This window comes from Somniosus microcephalus, chromosome 4 (assembly GCF_052327205.1).
Source record: "Somniosus microcephalus isolate GS21.2 chromosome 4, FLI_Smic_1.0, whole genome shotgun sequence".
NCBI lineage: Eukaryota > Metazoa > Chordata > Chondrichthyes > Squaliformes > Somniosidae > Somniosus > Somniosus microcephalus.
In genome coordinates, this window is record NC_140990.1 from 314,198,499 (window position 1) to 314,222,485 (window position 23,987).

The following is a 23,987-nucleotide window of genomic DNA, read 5'->3' on the forward strand; positions in this document are numbered from 1 at the left end:
TCCCCGTATGGTATAGGGGCAGTGTTGTCACACAAATTTCCCAACGGGACGGAGAGGCCAATAGCATTTGCCTCAAGGTCATTAACTACAGACGAAAGAAACTATGCGCAAATCGACAGGGAGGCCCTCAGTCTGGTGTGGGGTGTAAAAAAATTCCACCACTACCTACATGGGCAACGTTTCACACTACTGACGGATCATCAACCGTTGGTGTCGATATTTAATCCAACAAAAGGGGTGCCCCTGATGACGGCCCAAAGGCTACAGAGATGGTCACTGTTCTTAGGCGCACACCAGTACCTTATCGAATATAAGGGTACCAAACAGCATGGCAATGCGGATGGCCTGTCGCGGCTACCATTGCCTGCCGAGATCGAAGAGATAGTACAGGACCCCGTGGAAATATATCATACGGCTGTTATGGAACACTTGCCCATCACCAGCCAATGTATCGAGCGGGAAACACAGAACGACCCGACATTGGCAAGGGTTTACGAATTGACCGTGAAAGGCTGGCCGGCGCAGGGTGACGCATCATTGCCGGCGTTTTCGGCAAGGAAGGACCAGTTGTCCGTCTGCCGGGGCACATTGATGTGCAGAGCCAGGGTGGTGGTCCCTCAAAAATTACAACGTAAAGTGTTGCGGGACTTACACGAAGGTCATCTGGGGGGTGTCAAAATGAAAAGCCTCGCCAGAGCCTATGTCTGGTGGCCCGGCATTGACAGGGACATCGAGGAAGTAGCAAAAGCGTGCCAAGGGTGCCAGATGGTACAGAACGTACCACCCCAAGCCCCACTACATCCGTGGGAGTGGCCCTCAACGCTGTGGCAAAGGATCCACGTGGACTTCGCTGGGCCCTTCCTGGATGCGATGTTCCTTATTGTAGTGGACGCCCACTCAAAATGGCCGGAGGTCATAAAGATGTCATCAACGACAGCCGAAAAGACGGTCGCAGTCTTAAGGACCACTTTTGCCCGAAACGGGGTGCCCGAGCAAGTCTGTTCGGACAATGGGCCGCAATTTGTGGCAGTAGAATTTCAAGCATTCCTAAAAAGGAATGGAGTGCGACATTATACGTCCGCACCATATCATCCGTCTACAAATGGGCTGGCAGAGCGCTTTGTACAGACTTTTAAAAAGGCCATCAAGGCGATGGGGGAGGAAAGGTTGCCACTACAACACAAGGTGGACAATTTCCTATTCGCGTACCATAATGCTGCACATACGGTGACCAACCAGGCCCCCGCCGTCATGTTCTTTAATAGAAGGTTAAGGTCTCGCCTTGAATTGCTCAGACCAAACATCCGGAGAGATGTGGAAAACCGAGTATTTCGTAGGGCTCCTGACAGGCAGACACGGAGCTTCGAGGTGGGGCAGCAAGTGTTGGCCCGTGATTATAGAAATGAAAAGTGGCGGTCTGGTACGATAAAGGCCCGCCAGGGACCTTTGATGTACACAGTGGATACAGGGGACGGCATAATCAGACGACATGCTGATCAACTTGTGGAGTCCAGAAACCCAACTGATTCACTACCTCAAACGTCTCAGCACATTGCTACAGCGGAATCACGGCCCAGCTCGTCGTTACAGAGGTCTCAGGATTGCGAGGAGTTCAGCACTCCAGTGATCTCCACGGCACAGGATGTGCCATCAGACACCGACGACTCCAGCGATGAAGTGGTGACGGAAGTACCGCCGCCTACACCGAGACCGACTAGAGAAAGGCGTTATCCTAGTCGAGACAGGAGGCCCCCTCAGAGACTGAATCTATAACATGTTTCTTTTTATATATATATATAGGTAGACAACTCTGATGTAAATATGTTATGTATATTGTGTTACCAAATGTTATTAGCCCTAGTTATGGTGCATCTGTTGACTTAATTGCACAGGTACGTTTTAATTAAAAGGGGAGGAATGTTGTGTATGTAATATGTATGTTACTTTAAACCTATGGCCAGGGCGGCACTACTTTGTAGGGCGAAGTGATACCATAGTACCACTCCTGGCCATAGGGGTATAAATAGTACTGTGGGTACTGATCTCCCCTCAGTTCCCGCCTGTTGGTATTAAGTAAAGACCTACGTTGAATCTTCCAAGCTGTCTCTTCATTATTGGATTAAGTATAGACACATACTTTACAACTTTCAAAAGGGAATTGGATAAATACTTGAAAAGGAACAATTTGCAGGGCTCTGGGGAAAGAGCAGGGGGAGTGGGTCTAATTGGAGAGCTCTTTCAAAGAGCCGGCACAGGCACGATGGGCCGAATGGCCTCCTTCTGTGCTGTGAGATTCTACGATTCTATCTGGACCCAGTACTTGAGGTGCGGTCTGATCATGAATCCCAACTGTGAGCATGCAGTCAGGACAGGGGGAGCGAGGTGGGTATTGGGGGGTGGGGATCTCACCTCTGACCGTGAGCCGCGAGGCGCACCGGACGCTGTCGCTCTGGAACGCGATGGTCCCGGTGTCCTCGAGCATTAGCGCGGACAGCGTGAGGCTGTGGACTCTCCCTGCCGCGCTGATCCGCCGGTTGTTGTTGGGCTTCACACGGATTCCGTCTTTGATCCAGATGCCTTCAATCTCTGGGTGGGACAACTCCACTTGGAATGTGACTGCCTCCTTCTCGAAGGTCTCCATGTCCACCAGGGGCTTCCTCACGGTTATCCTACGAGCTGACCCCAAATAGAAGAGCCAGAAACAGGTTAATCCCTCCGGCTGAACACCATGTCCACCATCTTCTATCCCATCCCTCCATTTTGAGCTCCTGATGATCGCATCGTTGGGTTCATTCTCACAAGGTCATCCTCCAAGACCTCGCCCTCGGTAGTCAACATCGAGACTCACCCAACATTCACACCCACTCGCACACTCGTTCTTGGATCACTGCTTAGCGATAAGGATGGATAAAGCTCCCTCTACACTGTCCCATCAGACACTCCCAGGGCAGGTACAGCACGGATTAGATACAGAGTAAAGCTCCCTCTACACTGTCCCATCAGACACTCCCAGGGCAGGTACAGCATGGGTTAGATACAGAGTAAAGCTCCCTCTACACTGTCCCATCAAACACTCCCAGGGCAGGTACAACACGGGTTAGATACAGAGTAAAGCTCCCTCTACACTGTCCCATCAAACACTCCCAGGGCAGGTACAGCACAGGTTAGATACAGAGTAAAGCTCCCTCTACACTGTCCCATCAAACACTCCCAGGGCAGGTACAACACGGGTTAGATACAGAGTAAAGCTCCCTCTACACTGTACCATCAGACATTCCCAGGGCAGATACAGCACAGGTTAGATACAGAGTAAAGCTCCCTCTACACTGTCCCATCAAACACTCCCAGGGCAGGTACAGCACAGGTTAGATACAGAGTAAAGCTCCCTCTACACTGTCCCATCAAAGACTCCCAGGGCAGGTACAGCACGGGTTAGGTACAGAGTAAAGCTCCCTCTACACTGTCCCATCAAACACTCCCAGGGCAGGTAAAGCACGGGGTTAGATATAGAGTAAAGCTCCCTCTACAATCTCCCATCAAACACTCCCAGGGCAGGTACAGCATGGGTTAGATACAGAGTAAAGCTCCCTCTACACTGTCCTATCAAACACTCCCGGGGCAGGTACAGCACGGGTTAGATACAGAGTAAAGCTCCCTCTACACTGTCCCACCAAACACTCCCAGGGCAGGTACAGCACGGGTTAGATACAGAGTAAAGCTCCCTCTACACTGTCCCATCAAACACTCCCAGGGCAGGTACAGCACGGGTTAGATACAGAGTAGAGTTCCCTCCCTCGGTGTCTGTTCGGTTAAAGGGGCCACACTTACGCTCCACGGTGAGCTTGGCTTGCGTTTTGTCGTGCAGCGTCTCACAGCGGTAGTTCCCCCGGTCCGCGAAGACGGTGCCGTGCACGGTGAGGCGCCTTGTCCTGCCTTCCCGCTGGAGGAGGAACTTTGGGCCCGGCTGGATGACCACCCCTTGCTTCATCCACTGGACCTCGGCCGTCTCGCTGCTCACCTCCACCTCGAAGGTGGCGTCCTGCATCTCCTCCGACACCACGCTCGCCATCTTCCTCGTGAACATGATCTGTGCCTCTGCGGGAGAAGATGGGATGGAGTTTACAAAAGTTCCCCCTTTGTCCCCCTCTCGCGAGCTATTCGACTGTGGGAGGGTATTCAGGCCAGAAGCCCCCACCGGCTCTGCCAACAAACACACAAATCTGACGGGCAGGAGAAGACCAGCTGCTCCATCATACCTGCCGCACACACCATGATGGCCAGAGCATCGTAACTAGCCACTTCCCACCCCACCTTCTCCCTTCCACCCCAAGCCATGTAAGCTCCTGGAAGAAGCAAAAAAAATCCAGAGGATAAACCCCGGGCCAATAAGGGGAAAAAATACTCTGGGAAATTTCCTCTCCCACCCCCTCAGGCGATGGAAACCAGTCCGGGAGATCACATGGACCCAGTGTTATAAGAACGTAGGAACATAAGAAATAGGGGCAGGAGTTGGCCATTTGGCCCCTCGAGCCTGCTCCGCCATTCAATAAGATCATGACTGATCTTCGACCTCAACTCCACTTTCCCGCCCGATCCCCATATCCCTTGATTCCCCTGCAGTCCGTAAATCCATATCTATAAAGATACTGACCTTCTATATGCTGCGATCTCGGCCCAGCTGCCACTTGAAGGCAGAGAGTCAGCACCCAGCACACCAGCCGACAATGTATTCCAGAGACTCACTACTCTGGGGGGAGAGGAACCGCCCAACACCCAGCCTATACAAAGCCTTGGTTTGACCACACCTGGAGCACTGTGCACAGTTCTGGGCACCGCACCTTAGGAAGCATATACTGAACTAGGAAGGAGTGCAGCGTAGATTCACCAGAATGATACGCTTGCGTCTGCGCTCACTCAGAGGTCGAACTCCAAACCATCGTCAACACCTTCACCGAAGCGTAAAAGAGCATGGGCCTTGCACTAAACATCCGTAAGACAAAGGTCCTCTGCCAACCTGCCCCCACCACACAGTACTGCCCCCCGATTATCAAAATCCACGACAAGGCCTTGGACAACACGGACCACTTTCCATACCTCAGGAGCCTACTGTCAACAAGGGCAGACGTCGACGACGAAGTCCAACACCGCCTTTAGTGTGCCAGTGCAGCCTTCCGTCGCCTGAGGAAGAGAGTGTTTGAAGACCAGGACCTCAAGCCCGGCACTAAGCTCATGGTCTACAGAGCAGCAGTGATACTCGCCCTGCTATATGCCTCGGCGACATGGACCATGTACAGCAGGCACCTCAAAGCACTGGAGAGGTACCACCAATGCTGCCTCCGCAAGATCCTGCAAATCCACTGGCAGGATAGGCGCACCAACGTCAGTGTTCTCGCTCAGGCCAACATCCCCAGCATCGAAGCTTTGACCACGCTCGGTCAGCTCCGATGGACGGGTCACATTGTCCGCATGCCTGATATGGGACTCCCAAAACAAGCGCTCTACTCGGAGCTCCGGCACAGCAAGAGAGCCACAGGTGGGCAGAGGAAACGCTTCAAGGACACCCTCAAAACCTCCTTGAAAAAGTGTAACATCCCCACCGACACCTGGGAATCCCTGGCCCAAGACCGCACAAAGTGGAGGAGAAGCATCCGGGAAGGCGCCAAACACCTCGAGTCTCTTCGCCTGGAGCAAGCGGAAGCCAAGCGCAAGGAGCGCACATCAACCCAAGCACCCCACCCACCCGCCCCTTCAAACACCGTCTGCCCCACCTGTGACAGAGACTGTAGGTCCCGCATTGGACTCATCAGTCACCTGCGAACTCATTTTTAATGTGGAAGCAAGTCATCCTCGGTTCCGAGGGACTGCCTAAGAAGAAGAAGACCAGGGCTCCAAGCGTTAGATTATGAGGAGAGATTACACTAACTAGGCTTGTATTCCCTGGAATCTAGAAGGTCAAGGGGTGATCTGATTGAGATTTTTAGGATTTCGGTAGGAACTGATAGAGTAGATAGAGAGAAACGTTTCCACTGGTGGGGGAATCTAGGACATAACCATAAAATCCGAGCCAGGCCATTCAGGAGAGAAGTTAGGCAACACTTCTTCATGCCAAAGGTGGTAGACGTGTGGAACTCTCTCCCACGAAAAGCAGTAGATGCTAGCTCAATTAATCATTTTAAGTCTGAGATTGATAGATTTTTGTTGGGTAAGGGTATTGAGGATTACGGAACCAAGGTGGGTGGTCGGAGTTAAGATAGAGAACAGGCACGAGCTCATTGAATGGCGGACCAGGCTCGAGGGGCTGAATGGCCTCCTCCTGTCTCCGATGTTCCTAATTTCCTATTCCTACTCTTACGTAGTTTAAACTCACGCTCCCCTGGTCACACCCACACTTTCAAGCAGAGTTCCCTGGACGGTGATCAGGAGTGGGAACCAGAGCATGGCTGTTTTCTTCCCCTCCTTAAATCCATGGGAGTTGTGCAGGGGGTGGCTATAACAGGCCTGTGGACCCCTGGGGTTCTGGAGAAGAAAATCAGCCATAGGCATTCCCACTCCCTTCTACTGACTCCTGCTGAAAAGTGCGATACCGACAACAACAACTTGTATTTATATAGCGCCTTTAACGTAGTAAATCGTCCCAAGGCTCTTCACAGGAGCGATTATCAAACAAAATTTGTCATCAAGCCACATAAGGAGATATTAGGACAGGTGACCAAAAGCTTGGTCATAAAGGTAGGTTTTAAGGAGCGACTTAAAGGAGGAGAGAGAGGCGGAGAGGCTTAGGGGGGAAATTCCAGAGCTCAGGGCCCAGGCAGCTGAAGGCACGGCCGTCAATGGTGGAGCGATGAAAATCGAGGATGCTCAAGATGCCAGAATTGGGGAGCGCAGAGATCTCGGAAGGTTGTAGGGCTGGAGGAGGTTACAGAGATAGGGAGGGGCAACAAGGATGAGGATTCTAAAATTGAAGCGTTGCTGGACCGGAAGCCAATGTAGGTCAGCGAGCACAGGGGGTGATGGGCAAAGGGGACTTGGTGCGAGTTAGGACACGGGGCAGTGAGCACAGGGGGTGATGGGCAAAGGGGACTTGGTGCGAGTTAGGACACGGGGCAGTGAGCACAGGGGGTGATGGGCAAAGGGGACTTGGTGCGAGTTAGGACACGGGGCAGTGAGCACAGGGGGTGATGGGCAAAGGGGACTTGGTGCGAGTTAGGACACGGGGCAGTGAGCACAGGGGGTGATGGGCAAAGGGGACTTGGTGCGAGTTAGGACACGGGGCAGTGAGCACAGGGGGTGATGGGCAAAGGGGACTTGGTGCGAGTTAGGACATGGGGCAGTGAGCACAGGGGGTGATGGGCAAAGGGCATTGGTGCGAGTTAGGACACGGGGCAGTGAGCACAGGGGGTGATGGGCAAAGGGGACTTGGTGCGAGTTAGGACACGGGCAGCCGAGTTTTGGATGAGCTCAAGTTTATGGAGGGTGGAATAGTCAAGTACCAGAGGGCCTTCTGTGGCCTGTGGGACTATCATCCAGCATGAGGCTTCAGTGAGGGAGATAACAGTGAGGCACAATCACAACCAGAGATAACATAGGGATTACGAGACGTAAAAAGGTCGTGGTCCATCTAGCTCACCTTCTAACCATCCTGGTAGTCACATGGTGCAATGATAATGGGAGCTGTTGACTAATCACAGCGATCAATCTCGATCAATGAGTCTACAACAGACCGTGACATGAGGCGAGGAAAACCCCCAGTGGTGGAGAGCTTTGGGAACCATAGTATCTTACAGCACAGAAGGAGGCCATTTAGCCCATTATATCTGTGCCGGCTCTCTGGTAGAGCTGCCCAATCAGTCCCACTGCTCCCTGCTCGTTCCCTGTAGTCCGGCCAATGTTTCCTTGTCCTGGAGTGAGGGGACAGTCTACATCAACAACAACAACGTGCATTTACACAGCGCCTGTAAAGTAGTAAAAATGACCCAAGGCGCTTCACAGGAGCGTAAATCAACAACAACAACTTGTATTTATATAGCGCCTTTAATGTATTATTTTAAGACAAAAAATGTGACACCGAGCCACATAAGGAGAAATTAGGGCAGGTGGTCAAATGCATGGTCAAAGAGGTGGGTTTTAAGGAGCGTCTTAAAGGAGGAAAGAGAGGTGGAGAGGCAGAGAGGTTTAGGCAGGGAATTCCAGAGCTTAGGGCCCAGGCAACAGAAGGCACAGCCACCAATGGTGGAGTGATTATAATCAGGGATCCTCAAGAGGGCAGAATTAGAGGAGCACAGATATCTCGGCCGGGGTGGGGGGGTTGTGGGGCTGGAGGAGATTACAGAGATAGAGAGGGGCGAGGCCATGGAGGGATTTGAAAACAAGGATGAGAATTTTGAAATCGAGGCGTTGCTTAACCGGGAACCAATGTAGGTCAATGAGCACAGGGTTGATGGGCGAACGGGACTTGGTGCGAGTTAGGACACGGGCAGCCGAGTTTTGGATGACCTCAAGTTTACGTAGGGTGGAATGTGGGAGGCCAGCCAGGAGTGTGTTGGAATAGTCAAGTCTAGAGGCAACAAAGGCATGGATGAGGGTTTCGGCAGCGGATGAACTGAGGCGGGGGCGGAGACGGGCGATGTTATGGAGGTGGAAATAGGCGGTCCGGCAAATATGGTGAGCGCGGATTAGTTTTGAAGTTGCCCCCTCCGCCAACGCGGGGCCGTGTCCTACCTTGCACCTGAAGGTTAGCGGTGGAGGTGCTGCCCTCTGCCTCCGCTGTCACTCTGGTTGCCTCGGCGAGCTGGCAGTTGCGTATTAGCAGCATGTGGCACAGCCCGTTCCGCGAGATCAGGTACTTGTCGCTGCCGGGTGGTATTTCGGCCCCATTCATTTGCCAGGCCAGCCTCACGTCCTCCGGTGACACCATGCACTTGAACTTGGCGTCGTCTCCCTCCAGCACCGTGACACTGTGGAGGTCGGAGATGAACTCCACGACCCGGGGAACTGAAATGAGGGGGGAAAACACTTCCAGTTCAGGGAGTCAGAAAGCCCCAGCAACAGCAGTGTGCATTTATATAGCGCCTTTAACACAGTAAAACGTCCCTTTAACTATTAACAATCAAAATTTGACACCGAGCCACACAAGGAGATATTAGGGCAGATGACCAAAAGCTTGGTCAAAGAGGTAGGTTTTAAGGAGCATCTTAAAGGAGGAGAGAGAGGTGGAGAGGTTTAGGGAAGGAATTCCAGAGCTTAGAGCCCAGGCAGCTGAAGACACGGCCGCCAATGGTGGAACGATTATAATCAGGGATGCTCAAGAGGCCAGAATTAGAGGAGCGCAGAGATCTCGGGGGGTTGTGGGGCTGGAGGAGATTCTTCTCTTAGGCAGTCCCTCGGAACTGAGGATGACTTGCTTCCACATTAAAATGAGTTCTCAGGTGACTGTCGAGTCCAATGCGGGACCTACAATCTCTGTCACAGGTGGGGCAGACGGTGGTTGAAGGGGCGGGTGGGTGGGGTGCTTGGGTTGACGTGCGCTCCTTGCGCTGCCTGCGCTTGGCTTCCGCTTGCTCCCGGTGAAGAGACTCGAGGTGTTCGGCGCCTTCCCGGATGCTTCTCCTCCACTTTGTGCGGTCTTGGGCCAGGGATTCCCAGGTGTCGGTGGGGATGTTACACTCTTTCAAAAGTGGAGGAGATTACAGAGATAGGAAGGGGCGAGGCCATGGAGGGATTTGAAAACAAGGATGAGAATTTTTAAATCGAGGTATTGCCAGACCGGGAGCCAATGTTGGTCAGCGAGCACAGCGGGTGATGGGCGAACGGGACTTGGTGCGAGTTAGGACACGGGCAGAAGGGTTTTGGATGAGCTGAAGTTTACGGAGGGCGGAAGATGGGATGCCGGCCAGGAGAGCGAGGGAATAGTCGAGTCTGGAGGTAACAAAGGCATGGATGAGGGTTTCAGCAGCAGATGAGCTGAGGTGGGGCGGAGTTACGGAGGTGGAAGTAGACGGTCTTCGGCGATGGAGAGGATACGGGGTCAAACAAAACGCACGGCGCCACGAACCTCTCACGGACACTCGCGCTGCCGTCCTGTCGTCCTTGGACTCGCAGGAGTATTCGCCCCCATCCTCGAGGGCCACTTTGGCCAGGGTCAAGGACCTCAGTCGCCCCTCGGCTCGGACCACGCGCTTGCGACTGGGCTGGACCTCCTTCCCGTCCTTCAGCCACATGACGTCGCCCTTTGCCTTGTTGAGCTCACACCACAGGGTGACCGTGCCGTCTTTCTGTACACACAGGTCCTCCAGCTTCAGCACGAACAGGAGGGGGAGCTCTGCGAAAAAAGAGATAGACTTGCATTTCTATAGCACCTTTCACAACCTCAGGATGTCCCAAAGCGCTTTACAGTCAATGAAGTACTTTTGAAGTGTGGTCACTATTACGTCCGTGAATGATTGAGACACGGACAGCAGGAGTTGAACAAAACACGTCTTTACTGATGGAAGTCAATAGTGAAACTGAAAACAACAGAGGCTCACTAGCGCCTTTTATACAGGGGTGGTCACTGCCGGTAATGCAGTCTGAGACCAGTTATTCTCTTAAAGGTACATACACAACAGTCACTGTTGTAATGTGGGAAATGCGGCAGCCAATTTGCGCACAGCAAGCTCCCACAAACAACAAAGTGATAATGAGCAGATCATCTGTTTTTAGTGCTGTTGATTGAGGGATAAATATTGGCCCCAGGGCACTGGGCAGAACTCCCCTTCTCGTCTTCGAAATAGTGGCCATGGGATCTTTTATGTCCACCTGAGAGAGCAGATGGGGCATTGGTTTAACGTCTCATCCAAAAGACGGCACCTCCGACAGCACAGCACTCCCTCAGTGTCAACCTAGTTTTTTGTGCTTAAGAGTCTTGTGCGAAGACCAAAGAGGCGATGTTGACCCCATGTCATGGTGAAAAGACCCCTTTATTCCCCTCCAATTTTCTCCCGAAGGCCCCCTACTCCTTCCAGGTTCCAGCTTCACAGACACCAGAAAGTTAACATGCAGGGACAGCAAGCAATAAGGAAGGCAAATTGTATGTTGGCCTTTATTGCAAGGGGGTTGGAGTATAAGAGTAAGGAAGTCTTGCTACAATTGTACAGGGCCTTGGTGAGACCACACCTGGAGTACTGCGCACAGTTTTGGTCTCCTTATCTAAGGAAGGATATACTTGCCTTGGAGGCGGTGCAACAAAGGTTCACTAGATTGATTCCAGGGACGAGAAAATTGGGCCTAAACTCTCTGGAGTTTAGAAGAATGAGGGGTGATCTCATTGAAACATATAGGGGTAAAAATTGGATAGTGCCCCGAAAAAGTTAGCATCCCCGTGGCCGATTTTCCCAGGTAGCACCCCGAGAGGGAGGAGGGGCGCCACTGGAAGCGCCCCGCGGCCCTCTTGGGGTGCTGTGAGCCAATATCGCGGCGCTACATGCCGCGGTACTGCAGGCCTTCCTCCCCTTATTAAAGGGGAGGGGCCTGGCGCAGCGCCTCCCGGCGCCCAGCTGGGCCACCAGGGATTGGGAGTGCCGGCAAACGAGCCCGGCACTCAAGAGGAGTTCAAGAGGAGTGCCGGGCTCACGGCGAGCAGCTGGCACCCCGCGAGGGGGCTTCACGGGGGCCGGAGACAGCAACGGGGGCAGGTGCTGGCAGGCGGCCAGCAACAAAAATGGCCGCCCGCCACCTCCCCTTCAACTAGCGCCACCCCGGCTGCAGGTAGGCCCCCCTGACCCTGGCGGACATAGCGTCTGGCGGTAAGTCGGGGGGGCACCACCCAATATTACAGCCGGGGCGCTGTGCACGGTGATGATGTCATCACTGGCGGCACAGCGCCACGCAGTGCTAACGGTCAGCGGCGCCGCTAACCTCCCGCTGAATTTCGCGGGAGGTGTTAATGGCATCACACCCAGGCGCTAGTTGCTTTGCGCCCCGTTAGGGCACTAACGGGAGGTGCAAATCAACCAAATTTAGCCCCCATAAAATTCTTAGAGGGATTGACAGGGTAGATGCTGAGAGGTTGTTTCCCCTGGCTGGGGGGTCTAGAACTAGGGGGCATAGTCTCAGGATAAGGGGTCGGCCATTTAGGCCTGAGAAGAGGAGAAATTTGTTCACTTGAGTATATTCAAGACAGAGCTCGACTGATTTTGCGGACTCTAGGGGTGTCAAAGGATATGGGGATCGGGCAGGAAAGTGTAGTTGGGATCGAAGATCAGCCATGATCTTATTGAATGGCGGAGCAGGCTCAAGGGGCCGAATGGCCGACTCCTGCTCCTATTTCTTATGCTCTTATGTTCTCCTGCAACAGGGGTTTGATAGGGTAGACATTGAGAAGGTCTTTACACTTATGGGGGAACCCAGAACTGGGGGGAAATCAATATAAGATGGTCACTAATAAATCCAATAAGCAATTCAGGAGAAACTTCTTTACCCAGAGAGTGGTGAGAATGTGGAACTCGCTACCACAGGGAGTGGTTGAGGCGAAGAGCAGAGATACATTTAAGGGGAGGCTGGATAAACACATGAGGGAGAAAGAATAACAGGATATGGTGATAGGGTGAGCTGCCCGTTCATGCATGAACAGTGAGTAGGCTATTCTACCACGTGTCAAAATCCTGGAACTCCCTCCCTAACAGCACTGTGGGAGTACTTTCACCACATGGACTGCAGCGGTTCAAGAAGGCGGCTCACCACCACCTTCTCAAGGGCAACTAAGGATGGGCAATAATAGCCGGCCTTGCCAGCGACGCCCACATCCCAAGAACGCATAAAAGAAATTGGCAAAGATTACCGACATGGGAGGTGGAACAAGAAGCCTTAATTCTTTTGTATTTATTCATTCACAGGATGTGGGCATCGCTGGCAAGGCCGGCATTTATTGCCCATCCCTGATTGCCCCCTGAGAAGATGGTGGTGAGCCGCCTCTTGAACCGCTGCAGTCAGCATGGAGAAGGTGCTGACTTTGTCATAGTGATTTGGTACAACTGAGTGTCTCGCTGGGCCATTTCAGAGGGCAGTTAAGAGTCAACCACATTGCTGTGGGTCTGGAGTCACATACAGGCCAGACCGGGTAAGGACGGCAGATTTCCTTCCCTAAAGGACATTAGTGAACCAGATGGGTTTTTACGGCAATCCAGTAGTTTTATGGTGACCATTACTGATACTTGCTTTTTATTCCAGATATATTTAATTAACTGAATTTAAATTCTCCAGCTGCCGTGGTGGGATTTGAACCCTTGTCTCGGAAATCATTGGGCCTGGTTTCTGGATTAACTAGTCCAGTCACATAACCACTATGTACTACCGTCAGTTTCAAGAAGGAATAGGTAGGTTCCTGTAAAGAAATGGGATTCTGGGTCATTAGCAATGCACCATGGGAATACCGGGGATAGGTGGGCTAGATGGGCCAAAGGGCTTCTCTTGCCTGAAATTGTTACTATGTTTATATACCTATTAGGGGCCATGGAGGGGAGGAGAGGGGATGAAAGCAAGAGATATGAAGCACTTCTTCATACAAAGGGGAGTGGAAATCTGAAACTCTCTCCCCCAAAAAGCTGTTGAGGCTGTGGGGGGTCAATTGAAAATTTTCAAAACTGAGATTGATAGATTTTTTGTTGGGTAAGGGTATTAAGGGTTACGGAACGAAGGTGGATAGATAGAGTTATGATACAGATCAGCCGTGATCTAATTGAATGGTAGAACAGGCTCGAGGGGCTGAATGGCCTCCTCCTGTTCCTGTGTAACAGGCTCGAGGGGCTGAATGGCCTCCTCCTGTTCCTGTATAACAGGCTCGAGGGGCTGAATGGCCTCCTCCTGTTCCTAATGTAACAGGCTCGAGGGGCTGAACGGCCTCCTCCTGTTCCTGTGTAACAGGCTCGAGGGGCTGAATGGCCTCCTCCTGTTTCTAATGTAACAGGCTCGAGGGGCTGAATGGCCTCCTCCTGTTCCTGTGTAACAGGCTCGAGGGGCTTAACGGCCTCCTCCTGTTCCTGTGTAACAGGCTCGAGGGGCTGAACGGCCTCCTCCTGTTCCTGTGTAACAGGCTGGAGTGGCTCAACGGCCTCCTCCTGTTCCTGTGATTCTGAAACAACAACAAAACCGTGTATTTCTATAGCCCCATCAATGTAGTAAAACGTCCGAAGAGGCTTCACAGGAGCGATTATCAGACAAAATTTGACACCGAGCCTGAGGAGAGATATTAGGACAGGTGATCAAAAGCTTGGTCAAAGGTCTTGGGATGTTTGGTCCATTAAGGGTGCTGTCTAAATGCAAATGGTGGAAATCTGAAATATAAACAGAAAATGCTGGAAACACTCAGCAGGTCAGGCAGCATCTGTGGAGAGAGAAACAGAGTTAACGTTTCAGGTCGATGACCTTTCGTCAGAATGTTAAAAGAGCAGACTTGCATTTCTATAGCGCCTTTCACGACCACCGGACACCCAAAGCGCTTTACAGCCAATGAAGTACTTTTTGAAGTACAGCCACTGTTGTATTGTGGGAAACACGGCAGCCAGTTTGCGCACAGCAAGCTCCCACAAACAGCAATGTGATAATGACCAGATCATCTGTTTTAATGATGTTGGTTGAGGGATAAATATTGGCCCCAGGACACCGGGGAGAACTCCCCTGCTCTTTTTCAAAATAGTGGCTGTGGGATCTTTTACATCCACCTGAGAGAGCAGATGGGGCCTCGGTTTAACGTCTCATCCGAAAGACGGCACCTCCGACAGTGCAGCACTCCCTCAGTACTGCACTGGGAGTGTCAGCCTAGCTTTATGTGCTCAAGTCCCTGGAGTGGGACTGTGAACCCACGACCTTCTGACTCAGTAGGTGAGTGTGCTGCCCACTGAACCAGGGCTGACTCTGAAAGCAGATGTAGAAGAGCAGAACTTCTGCCAAGGGTGGGCGTTCCTGGAAGAGAAGTGGCAGTGAACCAAACACTAATACAAAAGCAAAATGCTGCGGGTGCTGGAAATCGGAAGTATAAACAGCGTTCGCTGTCACTTCTCTTCCAGGAACGCCCACCTTGACAGAAGTTCTGCTCTTCCACATCTGTAGTATTTTCCGGTTCTGACGAAAGGTCAATCGACCTGAAACGTTTACTCTGTCTCTCTCTCTCTCCACAGGTGCTGCCCGTTTCCAGCAGGTGCTGCTTGTATAAATGCAAGGTAGAAACATAGAAACATAGAAGATAGGAGCAGGAGTAGGCCATTCGGCCCCTCGAGCCTGCTCCGCCATTCAATGAGATCATGGCTGATCATCCAAGCTCAGTACCCTGTCCCTGCTTTCTCCCCATACCCCTTGATCCCTTTAGCCTTAAGAAATATATCTAACTCCTTCTTGAATATATTTAATGAATTGGCCTCAACTGCCTTCTGTGGTAGAGAATTCCACAGGTTCACCACTCTCTGGGTGAAGAAATTCCTCCTCATTTCTGTCCTAAATGGCTTACCCCTTATCCTTAGACTGTGACCCCTGGTTCTGGACTCCCCCGCCATCGGGAACATCCTTCCTGCATCTAGTCTGTCCAGTCCTGTTAGAATTTTATAAGTTTCAATGAGATCCCCTCTCATTCTTCTAAACTCCAGCGAGTATAAGCCCAATCGACCCAATCTCTCCTCATACTTCATTCCTGCCATCCCAGGTATCAGCCTGGTGAATCTTCGCTGCACTCCCTCCATGGCAAGAACATCCTTCCTCAGATGAGGCGACCAAAACTGCACACAATACTCAAGGTGTGATCTCATCAGGGCCCTGTACAACTGCAGCAAGACATCCTTGCTCCTGTACTCAAATCCTCTGATATCGGCACCACTCACGGCCTGATGCTACCCTTCTGCCTGGTTCAGTACCCCCCTCCCATCTCGCCCCTTCGCCCCGAGTCGGTCCGCCCTACCCCCCCCCCACTCCTACCTGCCACGTTTACATTGAAAACCATCTCGTCATCTGCGGAGCGGCAGGTGTAAAGTCCGGAATCTTCCTTCAGGACGTTCTTGACGATCAGACTGTGCACCCGGGACTCGTTCCTCATCTCGTGCTTCTCCCCCTCGGCCACCGGCTCCTTGTGCCTGTACCAGGCGACACTGACATTCTCCTTGGAGACGATGGCGGCCAGCATCGCCTGGCCATTCTCATTGGCGGAGATTTCTTCCGGATGCTTCTCCTTGTTCGTAAACAGCACCGGGGCCTCTGGCGGACAGAACAAGAAAGAGAAAGCGCTGGCGTTTATACAATGCCTCGCACTGCCTCGGGACTTCACGGGCAATGAAGTGTTGTAATGTAGGGAAACGTGGCGGCCAATTTGCGCACAGCAAGATCCCACAAACAGCAACAGGTTTGATGAAGAAGGGTGGGAGGAGGCGCACGTGGAGCGTAAACACCAGCACGGACCAGTGGGGCCGAATGGCCTGTTTCTGTGCTGTACATTCTATGTAATTTTCGATGTAATGAGGTAATGACCAGATAATCTGTTTTTAGTGATGTTGGTTGAGGGATCACCGGGGAGAACTCCCCTGCTCTTCCTCGAAATAGTGGCCGTGGGAATCTTTTATATCCACACGAGAGGGCAGACGAAGGTTTAACAGCTCATCTGAAAGACGGCACCTCCGACAGTGCACCACTCCCTCAGTACTCGACAGGGTAGATGCTGGGAGGATGTTTCCCCTGGCTGGGGAGTCTAGAACCAGGGGTCACAGTCTCAGAATAAGGGGTCGGCCATTTACGATTGAGATGGGGAGAAATTTCTTCACTCAGAGGGCGGTGAATCTTTGGAATTCTCCACCCCAGAGGGCTGTGGATGCTGAGTCGTTGAGTATATTCAAGGCTGAGATCGATAGATTTTTGGACTCTAGGGGAATCAAGGGATATGGAGATCGGGCGGGAAAGTGGAGTTGAGGTCGATGATCAGCCATGATCTTATCGAATGGTGCAGCAGACCCGATGGGCCAAATGGCCGACTCCTGCTCCTAATTCGTATGTTCTTATGAGTGTCAGCCTGGATTACGCGCTCAAGTCTCTGGAGTGGGGACTCGAACCCACAACCTAGTTAAACAATAAAGGGGCTGAGTGTGTGGACTGAGGTAGGAGAGAGGGAAGGCAACGAGTCCCTCCTTTCACACGAGTAACCCGAGGAAGAAAGAGGTCGCCATGACAACATTTCCTCAGTCAGCGGTGGCCTACCAACCTCCGCCCAGTGCTCACCGTGACGACCACTCAGTGACGGGACCACCTGCTCGGAGATTCAGCCCCATATTCACAGCCTCGGGACGTCCCAAAGCACTTCACAGCTGAAGGAGTACTTTTGAAGTGTCGTTAAGTAGCAAAGGAGGCAGCCAGTTGTGCAAAGCGAGATCCCGCAACCGGACTGGATTTTGGTGGGCCTGGGTTGAAGGAGGAATGTTGGCCCAAGACAACGGGAAAACTCTACTTCGATATAGTGGCCGCGGGATCTTTTACGCCCACCTGAGAGGGGCAGACGGGGGCCCTCGGTTTAACATCTCACCCTGAAAGACGGCACCTCTGACAGTGCGGCACTCCCTCAGTACTGCCCCTCTGACAGTGCAGCGCTCCCTCAGTACTGCCCCTCCGACAGTGCGGCACTCCCTCAGTACTGCCCCTCCGACAGTGCCACGCTCCCTCAGTACTGACCCTCCGACAGTGCAGCGCTCCCTCAGTACTGCCCCTCCGACAGTGCAGCGCTCCCTCAGTGCTGTCCCTTCGACAGTGCGGCACTCCCTCAGTAGTGCCCCTCTGACAGTGCCACGCTCCCTCAGTACTGCCCCTCCGACAGTGCGGCACTCCCTCAGTACTGCCCCTCCGACAGTGCCGCGCTCCCTCAGTACTGTCCCTTCGACAGTGCGGCACTCCCTCAGTACTGCCCCTCCGACAGTGCGGCACTCCCTCAGTGCTGCCCCCCCGACAGTGCAGCCCTCCCTCAGTACTGCCCCTCCGACAGTGCGGCACTCCCTCAGTACTGCCCCTCCGACAGTGCGGCACTCCCTCAGTACTGCCCCTCCGACAGTTCAGCGCTCCCTCAGTACTGCCCCTCCAACAGTGCAGCACTCCCTCAGTACTGCCCCTCTGACAGTGCAGCGCTCCCTCAGCACTGCACTGGGAGGTTCAGCCTGGAGTATGTGCCCAAGCCTCTGGAGCGGTGCTCGAAACCACAACCTTGTGCTATCAAACGAGCCAAGCCAAGCTCGCTGATGATTGGTTGCACCATTTTGCCAGTCGCTGATATAGGCTTAGTAATTACCTGGGCTTGTTATGTTATCTATGAAACCGGGCACCACATTTCACCATAAGAAATCAGACACCATAAATTAATGGCCAATCGTATCCATGCTGTTCAGTTGGGGAATCCTACTCTCATCCCATTTCCCTGCTCTTTTGCTGTATCCCTTCAATATTTCCTTTTCAGCTTTTTGGGTTGAGATGAAGAGGGGTGGGAGGAGGCTGGTGTGGAGCATTAACACCGGCACGGACCAGTTGGGCCGAATGGCCTGTTTCTGTGCTGTGAATTCTGTGTAATATTATGTTAATCTGATGCCTTCTTACTGACTTGGTTTCAATAACCGTCTGTGTGGTGACTGAACCATGCTCTATTAGCCCTATCCTTTACATTGACAGATCCATATTTAATAGAAATTGCAGCACAGAAGGTCCTTGTGTCCAATCCAGGAGTACTCCCCCCCGACTCTCTCACGTGACTGTCATCGTGTCTTGCCGAGCCGCACTCTTGCAAGTGATGTCACCATCATTAAGTTTTGGGGCAGGATTTTCATTGGGCCGTGGAGGCGGGATTGGAGGCGTGTGGGGGGTTAAAATCCTGAAATCGGGGGGGGGGGGGGGGCACCCAACCCATCCCGCCTCCATCTCATTGAAACTTATAAAATTCTAACAGGACTAGACAGACTAGATGCAGGAAGGATGTTCCCGATGGCCGGGGAGTCCAGAACCAGGGGTCACAGTCTAAGGATAAGGGGTAAGTCATTTAGGACTGAGATGAGGAGGAATTTCTTTACCCAGAGAGTGGTGAACCTGTGGAATTCTCTACCACAGAAGGCAGTTGAGGCCAATTCATTAAATATATTCAAGAAGGATTTGGATATATTTCTTAAGGCTAAAGGGATCAAGGGGTATGGGGAGAAAGCAGGGCCAGGGTACTGAATTTGGATGATCAGCCATGATCTCATTGAATGGCGGAGCAGGCTCGAGGGGCCGAATGGCCTACTCCTGCTCCTATCTTCTATGTTTCTATGCCAGTTTCAAAGGAGGTGGGTACCCGCCCTGCGCTGGGAGCCGCCTCTCCGAGGCGGGAAGGGGATTAGTGCCAATTAACTGCCTGTTAACAGGTAGTTAACAGGCAGTTTTTAGCCTAATCCCTATTTTCATTGGTGAAGTGTGGGATTCCCGACGGCTCCAAACCACGCCAGGTTAGCGAGGCGGGCCGTCGGGCTGAAGGACTTGGAGGGGTCAAGATGTCCGGTGTTCAGGTGAGTGATGGGTGCATGAGTGCAGAGGTAAGTGTGTTTGGTGTGTGTAAAGTGTTTAAAGAAGTTTTACTTACCTTTACTTACCTTTACATCCTTCGTTCCTTCAGGTCTTGGGAATCCCTCATCTCACCGGCACAGAAAGCAGAATAGCCGCGAGCTGTCAAAAATTGCAGCATTCAGCTTTCTGTTCCCGAGAGATCGCCACATCATCCTGAGAGGAAGGAATTAACTTGGAGTACAGATTGTCAGTGTTTGACAGCTTCAAACAGCTGTCAAACGCTGATATTTCATCTGTCAAAAGGTCTTGACAGATGAAATTTCAATCTGTGACGTCACCTGTTGCTGGGTGGCCCTTAATTGGCCTGCTGAGTCCGCTGGGCGGGCTCAACAAGGTCAATCAGGTCAAAATCGCATGGGCTAGCTACAACTCGGTGGAGGCGGGACTACAACCCCGAAAGTTATAGTCCCGCCTCCTACCCGCCTCCTCAATGAAAATCCAGCCCTTGGTGTCTGACCTGTGGCAGTGGGTAATCTGTCAGGTACAATTTTAAAGGGGGTGCAGGAACAGATAGACTTGGGGGTAATGTTCCCTCTTATTTTTATTCTTTGGGCATGCGGCCCCTTTCGCCTGGGCAATACCTTACACTGAAAAAGCCGGTCTGGGGCTGCGCAGGGCTGGCAGAGAGGTGCGCGGCTGCTAAAACCCTTTCTAAATCACTAGTTAGACCCCAGCTGGGCACCGCACTGTAGGAAGGATGTCCAGGCCTCGGAGAGGGCGCAGAGGAGATTTACCAGAACGGTACCCGGGGATGAGGGGCTTCCGTTATGTGGAGAGACTGGAGAAGCTGGGATTGTTCTCCTTAGAGCAGAGGTTAAGAGGAGATTTCATAGAGTTGTTCAAAATTATGAGAGTAAATGAGGAGAAACTGTTTCCAGTGGCAGGAGGGTCGGTAACCAGAGGACACAGATTGAAGGTGATTGGCAAAAGAACCAGAGGGGAGAGGAGGAGAATATTTTTTCCGCATCGAGTTGTTGTGATCTGGAATTCACTGCCTGAAAGCAGATTCAATAATAACTTTCAAAAGGGAAATTGGATAAATATTTGAAGAGGAAAAATTTGCAGGGCTCTGGGGAAAGAGCAGGGGGAGCGGGACTAATTGGAGAGCTCTTTCAAAGAGCCGGCACAGGCACGATGGGCTGAATGGCCTCCTTCTGTGCTGTATCATCCTATGATTCTACAGGTTTCAGGTCTTGCCTTAGATATTCTCATTGGCCCCATTGGGGGCCTGAGTGTCTTACGTTTAGGGGTGTTGCCCGTACTGATCAGTATTGAACCTTATGACAGCGTAACCCAGTGTCTAACAGTAGGACCCCTTTGTGCTCTGAACTGGACGTGATGTCTCTCACATAAGTCACCATGTGACCATGTACAGCAGGCACCACAAAGCACTGGAGAGGTACCACCAATGCTGCCTCCGCAAGATCCTGCAAATCCATTGGCAGGATAGGCGCACCAACGTCAGTGTTCTTGCTCAGGCCAACATCCCCAGCATCGAAGCTTTGACCATGCTTGATCAGCTCCGATGGACGGGTCACATTGTCCGCATGCCTGATATGAGACTCCCAAAACAAGCGCTCTACTCGGAGCTCCGACACGGCAAGAGAGCCCCAGGTGGGCCGAGGAAACACTTCAAGGACATCCTCAAAGCCTCCTTGAAAAAGTGTAACATCCCCACCGACACCTGGGAATCCCTGGCCCAAGACCGCACAAAGTGGAGGAGAAGCATTCGGGAAGGCGCCGAACACCTCGAGTCTCTTCACCGGGAGCAAGCGGAAGCCAAGCGCAGGCAGCGCAAGGAGCGTACGTCAACCCAAGCACCGCACCCACCCGTCCCTTCAACCACCGTCTGCCCCACCTGTGACAGAGACTGTAGGTCCCGCATTGGACTCATCAGTCACCTGCAAACTCATTTTTAATGTGGAAGCGAGTCATCCTCGGTTCCGAGGGACTGCCTAAGAGAAGAAGAATTCTGTCTCTCACATAAGCCTCCATGTGAACCTCTCCAATCTTTACAAACACTTGGTAAGACGAGGTCAGTTACGAGGTCAATCAGACGTTTCATTTCTCAGACAGCAGGTGACGCTACAGGACAACAGTTATGGTCGGGCTCACTTAATTCCATCAGTGCGACTGGTTTTTGCGTAATAACACAAAATAATGAATAAGCTACGCTTTCCCACGTCAGTAGGTTGTCTTGCCTTGTCTTAAAATAACTACCCTCCTGCATTCTAGCCTTCAGAGTCTGGTGAGGTCCTGTCCGAACAGCTTTCTGTTTACAACATGACTGTGTTCACACACAGAGAAAGGAGCTTATGCCAGACAATCCTCTCCCAAGCACCAAGGACCAAGGACTTCCCAACACAATGGGTGTCAGGTGTTTGTCGAGAACCGGGACAGGCTAACAAATCGTTCATTGTTTCCCATTTCTTGCGAAACAACTTCACGTGCAGCTCATTAGCATTTAAACCACCTCCATCTCAGTGCTTTTTCAAAACCTGTGTGAATGCACTTCGCTTTAAATCCCTGACGTTTAAATGTAACTCTTTTCCAGATCCTGTCTCTGAATGAAATGGTTAAAATGCTTTCATAGAATGATACAGCACAGAAGGAGGCCATTCGGCCCATCGTGCCTGTGCCGGCTCTTTGAAATCAGTCCCACTCTCCCCCTGCTCTTTCCCCAGAGCTCGGCGAATGTTTCCTTTCCAAGTACAGTATTTGTCCAATTCCCTTTTGAAAGTTACTATTGAATCTGCTTCCACCGCCCTTTCAGGCAGCGCATTCCAGGCTGGGGTGGGGGGGCGGTGTTAAGATCGAGGCCTGTGTGTCTGTCTCTCCCTCGATTTCTCTTTCTGTCTGTCTCTCTCTCTGTCTATGTCTGTTTCTTTGTTTGCCTGTCTCTCTGTCTGTCTCTCTTTCTGTCTGTCTCTCGCTCTGTCTATCTCTCTCTCTCTTTCTCTCCCTCGATTTCTCTTTCTGTCTGTCTCTCTCTCTGTCTATCTCTCTGTCTGTCTATCTCTCTCTCTGTCTATCTCTCTCTCTGTCTATCTGTCTCTCGCTCTGTCTATCTCTCTCTCTCTTTCTCTCCCTCGATTTCTCTCTCTGTCTATCTCTCTCTCTGTCTATCTCTCTCTCTGTCTATCTCTCTCTCTCTGTCTATCTCTCTCTCTGTCTGTCTCTCTCTCTGTCTGTCTCTCTCTCTCTCTCTTTCTCTCTCTCTGTCTGTCTGTCTGTGTCTGTCTCTCTTTCTGTCTGTCTCTCTCTCTGTCTATCTCTCTCTCTGTCTATTTCTCTCTGTCTGTCTGTGTCTGTCTCTCTTTCTCTCTGTCTGTCTTGTCTCTCTCCCAGAATCAATTTCTGTTAGCTCTGGGGGGGGTTTGGTTAGGTTCTGGAGGGTGAGATATTAAAATCTAAACCAATGTCACCTGTTGTTAATGATCAAAATGCCAGCAGTCCAACCCCTCGCTGACCCTGTCTAATTTGGTCTGCGGGGATTAGGTAACGATTTTACAGGGTTACCATGCAAATAGTTTCATTGTCGGGCCCTCTGAGTGAGCACAGACCTCTGTGACTGCAATAATCGAGAGAAAGGACTCCCTAACCCCTGTGGATCGAGTCAGGCCACTTACAGGACCCCACCTGATGCCCCATCCAGATAAACGCAGGCACGCTCCGAGGGTCAGTGAAAAGTGACCGGGCCCAAAGGACAATCTATCCCTGCTGTTCTTCCCGCAACCGGTGTCAGCCCATCCCATTGGGAAGCAGGAAATTTTGCGTCTATCCACAATGCATGGCGCCCCAGGAGGAGGTCAATGCTTGGGCTTCAGTGATTGGCTGCTGCTCATGAACCCTGGGCCTCAGTGATTGGCTGCTGCTCATGAACCCCTGGGCCTCAGTGATTGGCTGCTGCTCATGAACCCCTGGGCCTCAGTGATTGGCGGCAGCTCATGAACAATGGGCCTCAGTGATTGGCCGCTGCTCGTGAACAATGGGCCTCAGTGATTGGCCGCTGCTTGTGAACAATGGGCCTCAGTGATTGGCCACTGCTTGTGAACAATGGGCCTCAGTGATTGACCACTGCTCGTGAACAATGGGCCTCAGTGATTGGCGGCAGCTCATGAACAATGGGCCTCAGTGATTGGCCGCTGCTCGTGAACAATGGGCCTCAGTGATTGGCCGCTGCTTGTGAACAATGGGCCTCAGTGATTGGCCGCTGCTTGTGAACAATGGGCCTCAGTGATTGACCACTGCTCGTGAACAATGGGCCTCAGTGATTGGCCGCTGCTTGTGAACAATGGGCCTCAGTGATTGGCCACTGCTTGTGAACAATGGGCCTCAGTGATTGGCAGCTGCTCGTGAACAATGGGCCTCAGTGATTGGCCACTGCTTGTGAACAATGGGCCTCAGTGATT

At 52.0% G+C, this 23,987-nt stretch overlaps 1 protein-coding gene across 5 annotated transcripts in view; it reads right to left on the minus strand.

Moving 5' to 3' along the window:
* The window catches only part of LOC147120616 (obscurin-like protein 1), a 159,840-nt gene that overhangs the window by 41,046 nt on the left and 94,807 nt on the right, over positions 1-23,987 (minus strand). For 4 of the 5 annotated variants that reach the window (XM_085986751.1, XM_085986749.1, XM_085986752.1 and 1 more), the window contains 5 exons: positions 15,937-16,212; positions 10,052-10,318; positions 8,719-8,991; positions 3,829-4,095; positions 2,410-2,676 (listed from right to left, as the gene is read on the minus strand). In XM_085986751.1, coding sequence (XP_085842877.1) covers positions 2,410-2,676; positions 3,829-4,095; positions 8,719-8,991; positions 10,052-10,318; positions 15,937-16,212 — 1,350 coding nt within the window. The remainder of the gene's footprint in view (positions 1-2,409; positions 2,677-3,828; positions 4,096-8,718; positions 8,992-10,051; positions 10,319-15,936; positions 16,213-23,987) is intronic. The other variant, XM_085986750.1, reaches the window with a different exon arrangement.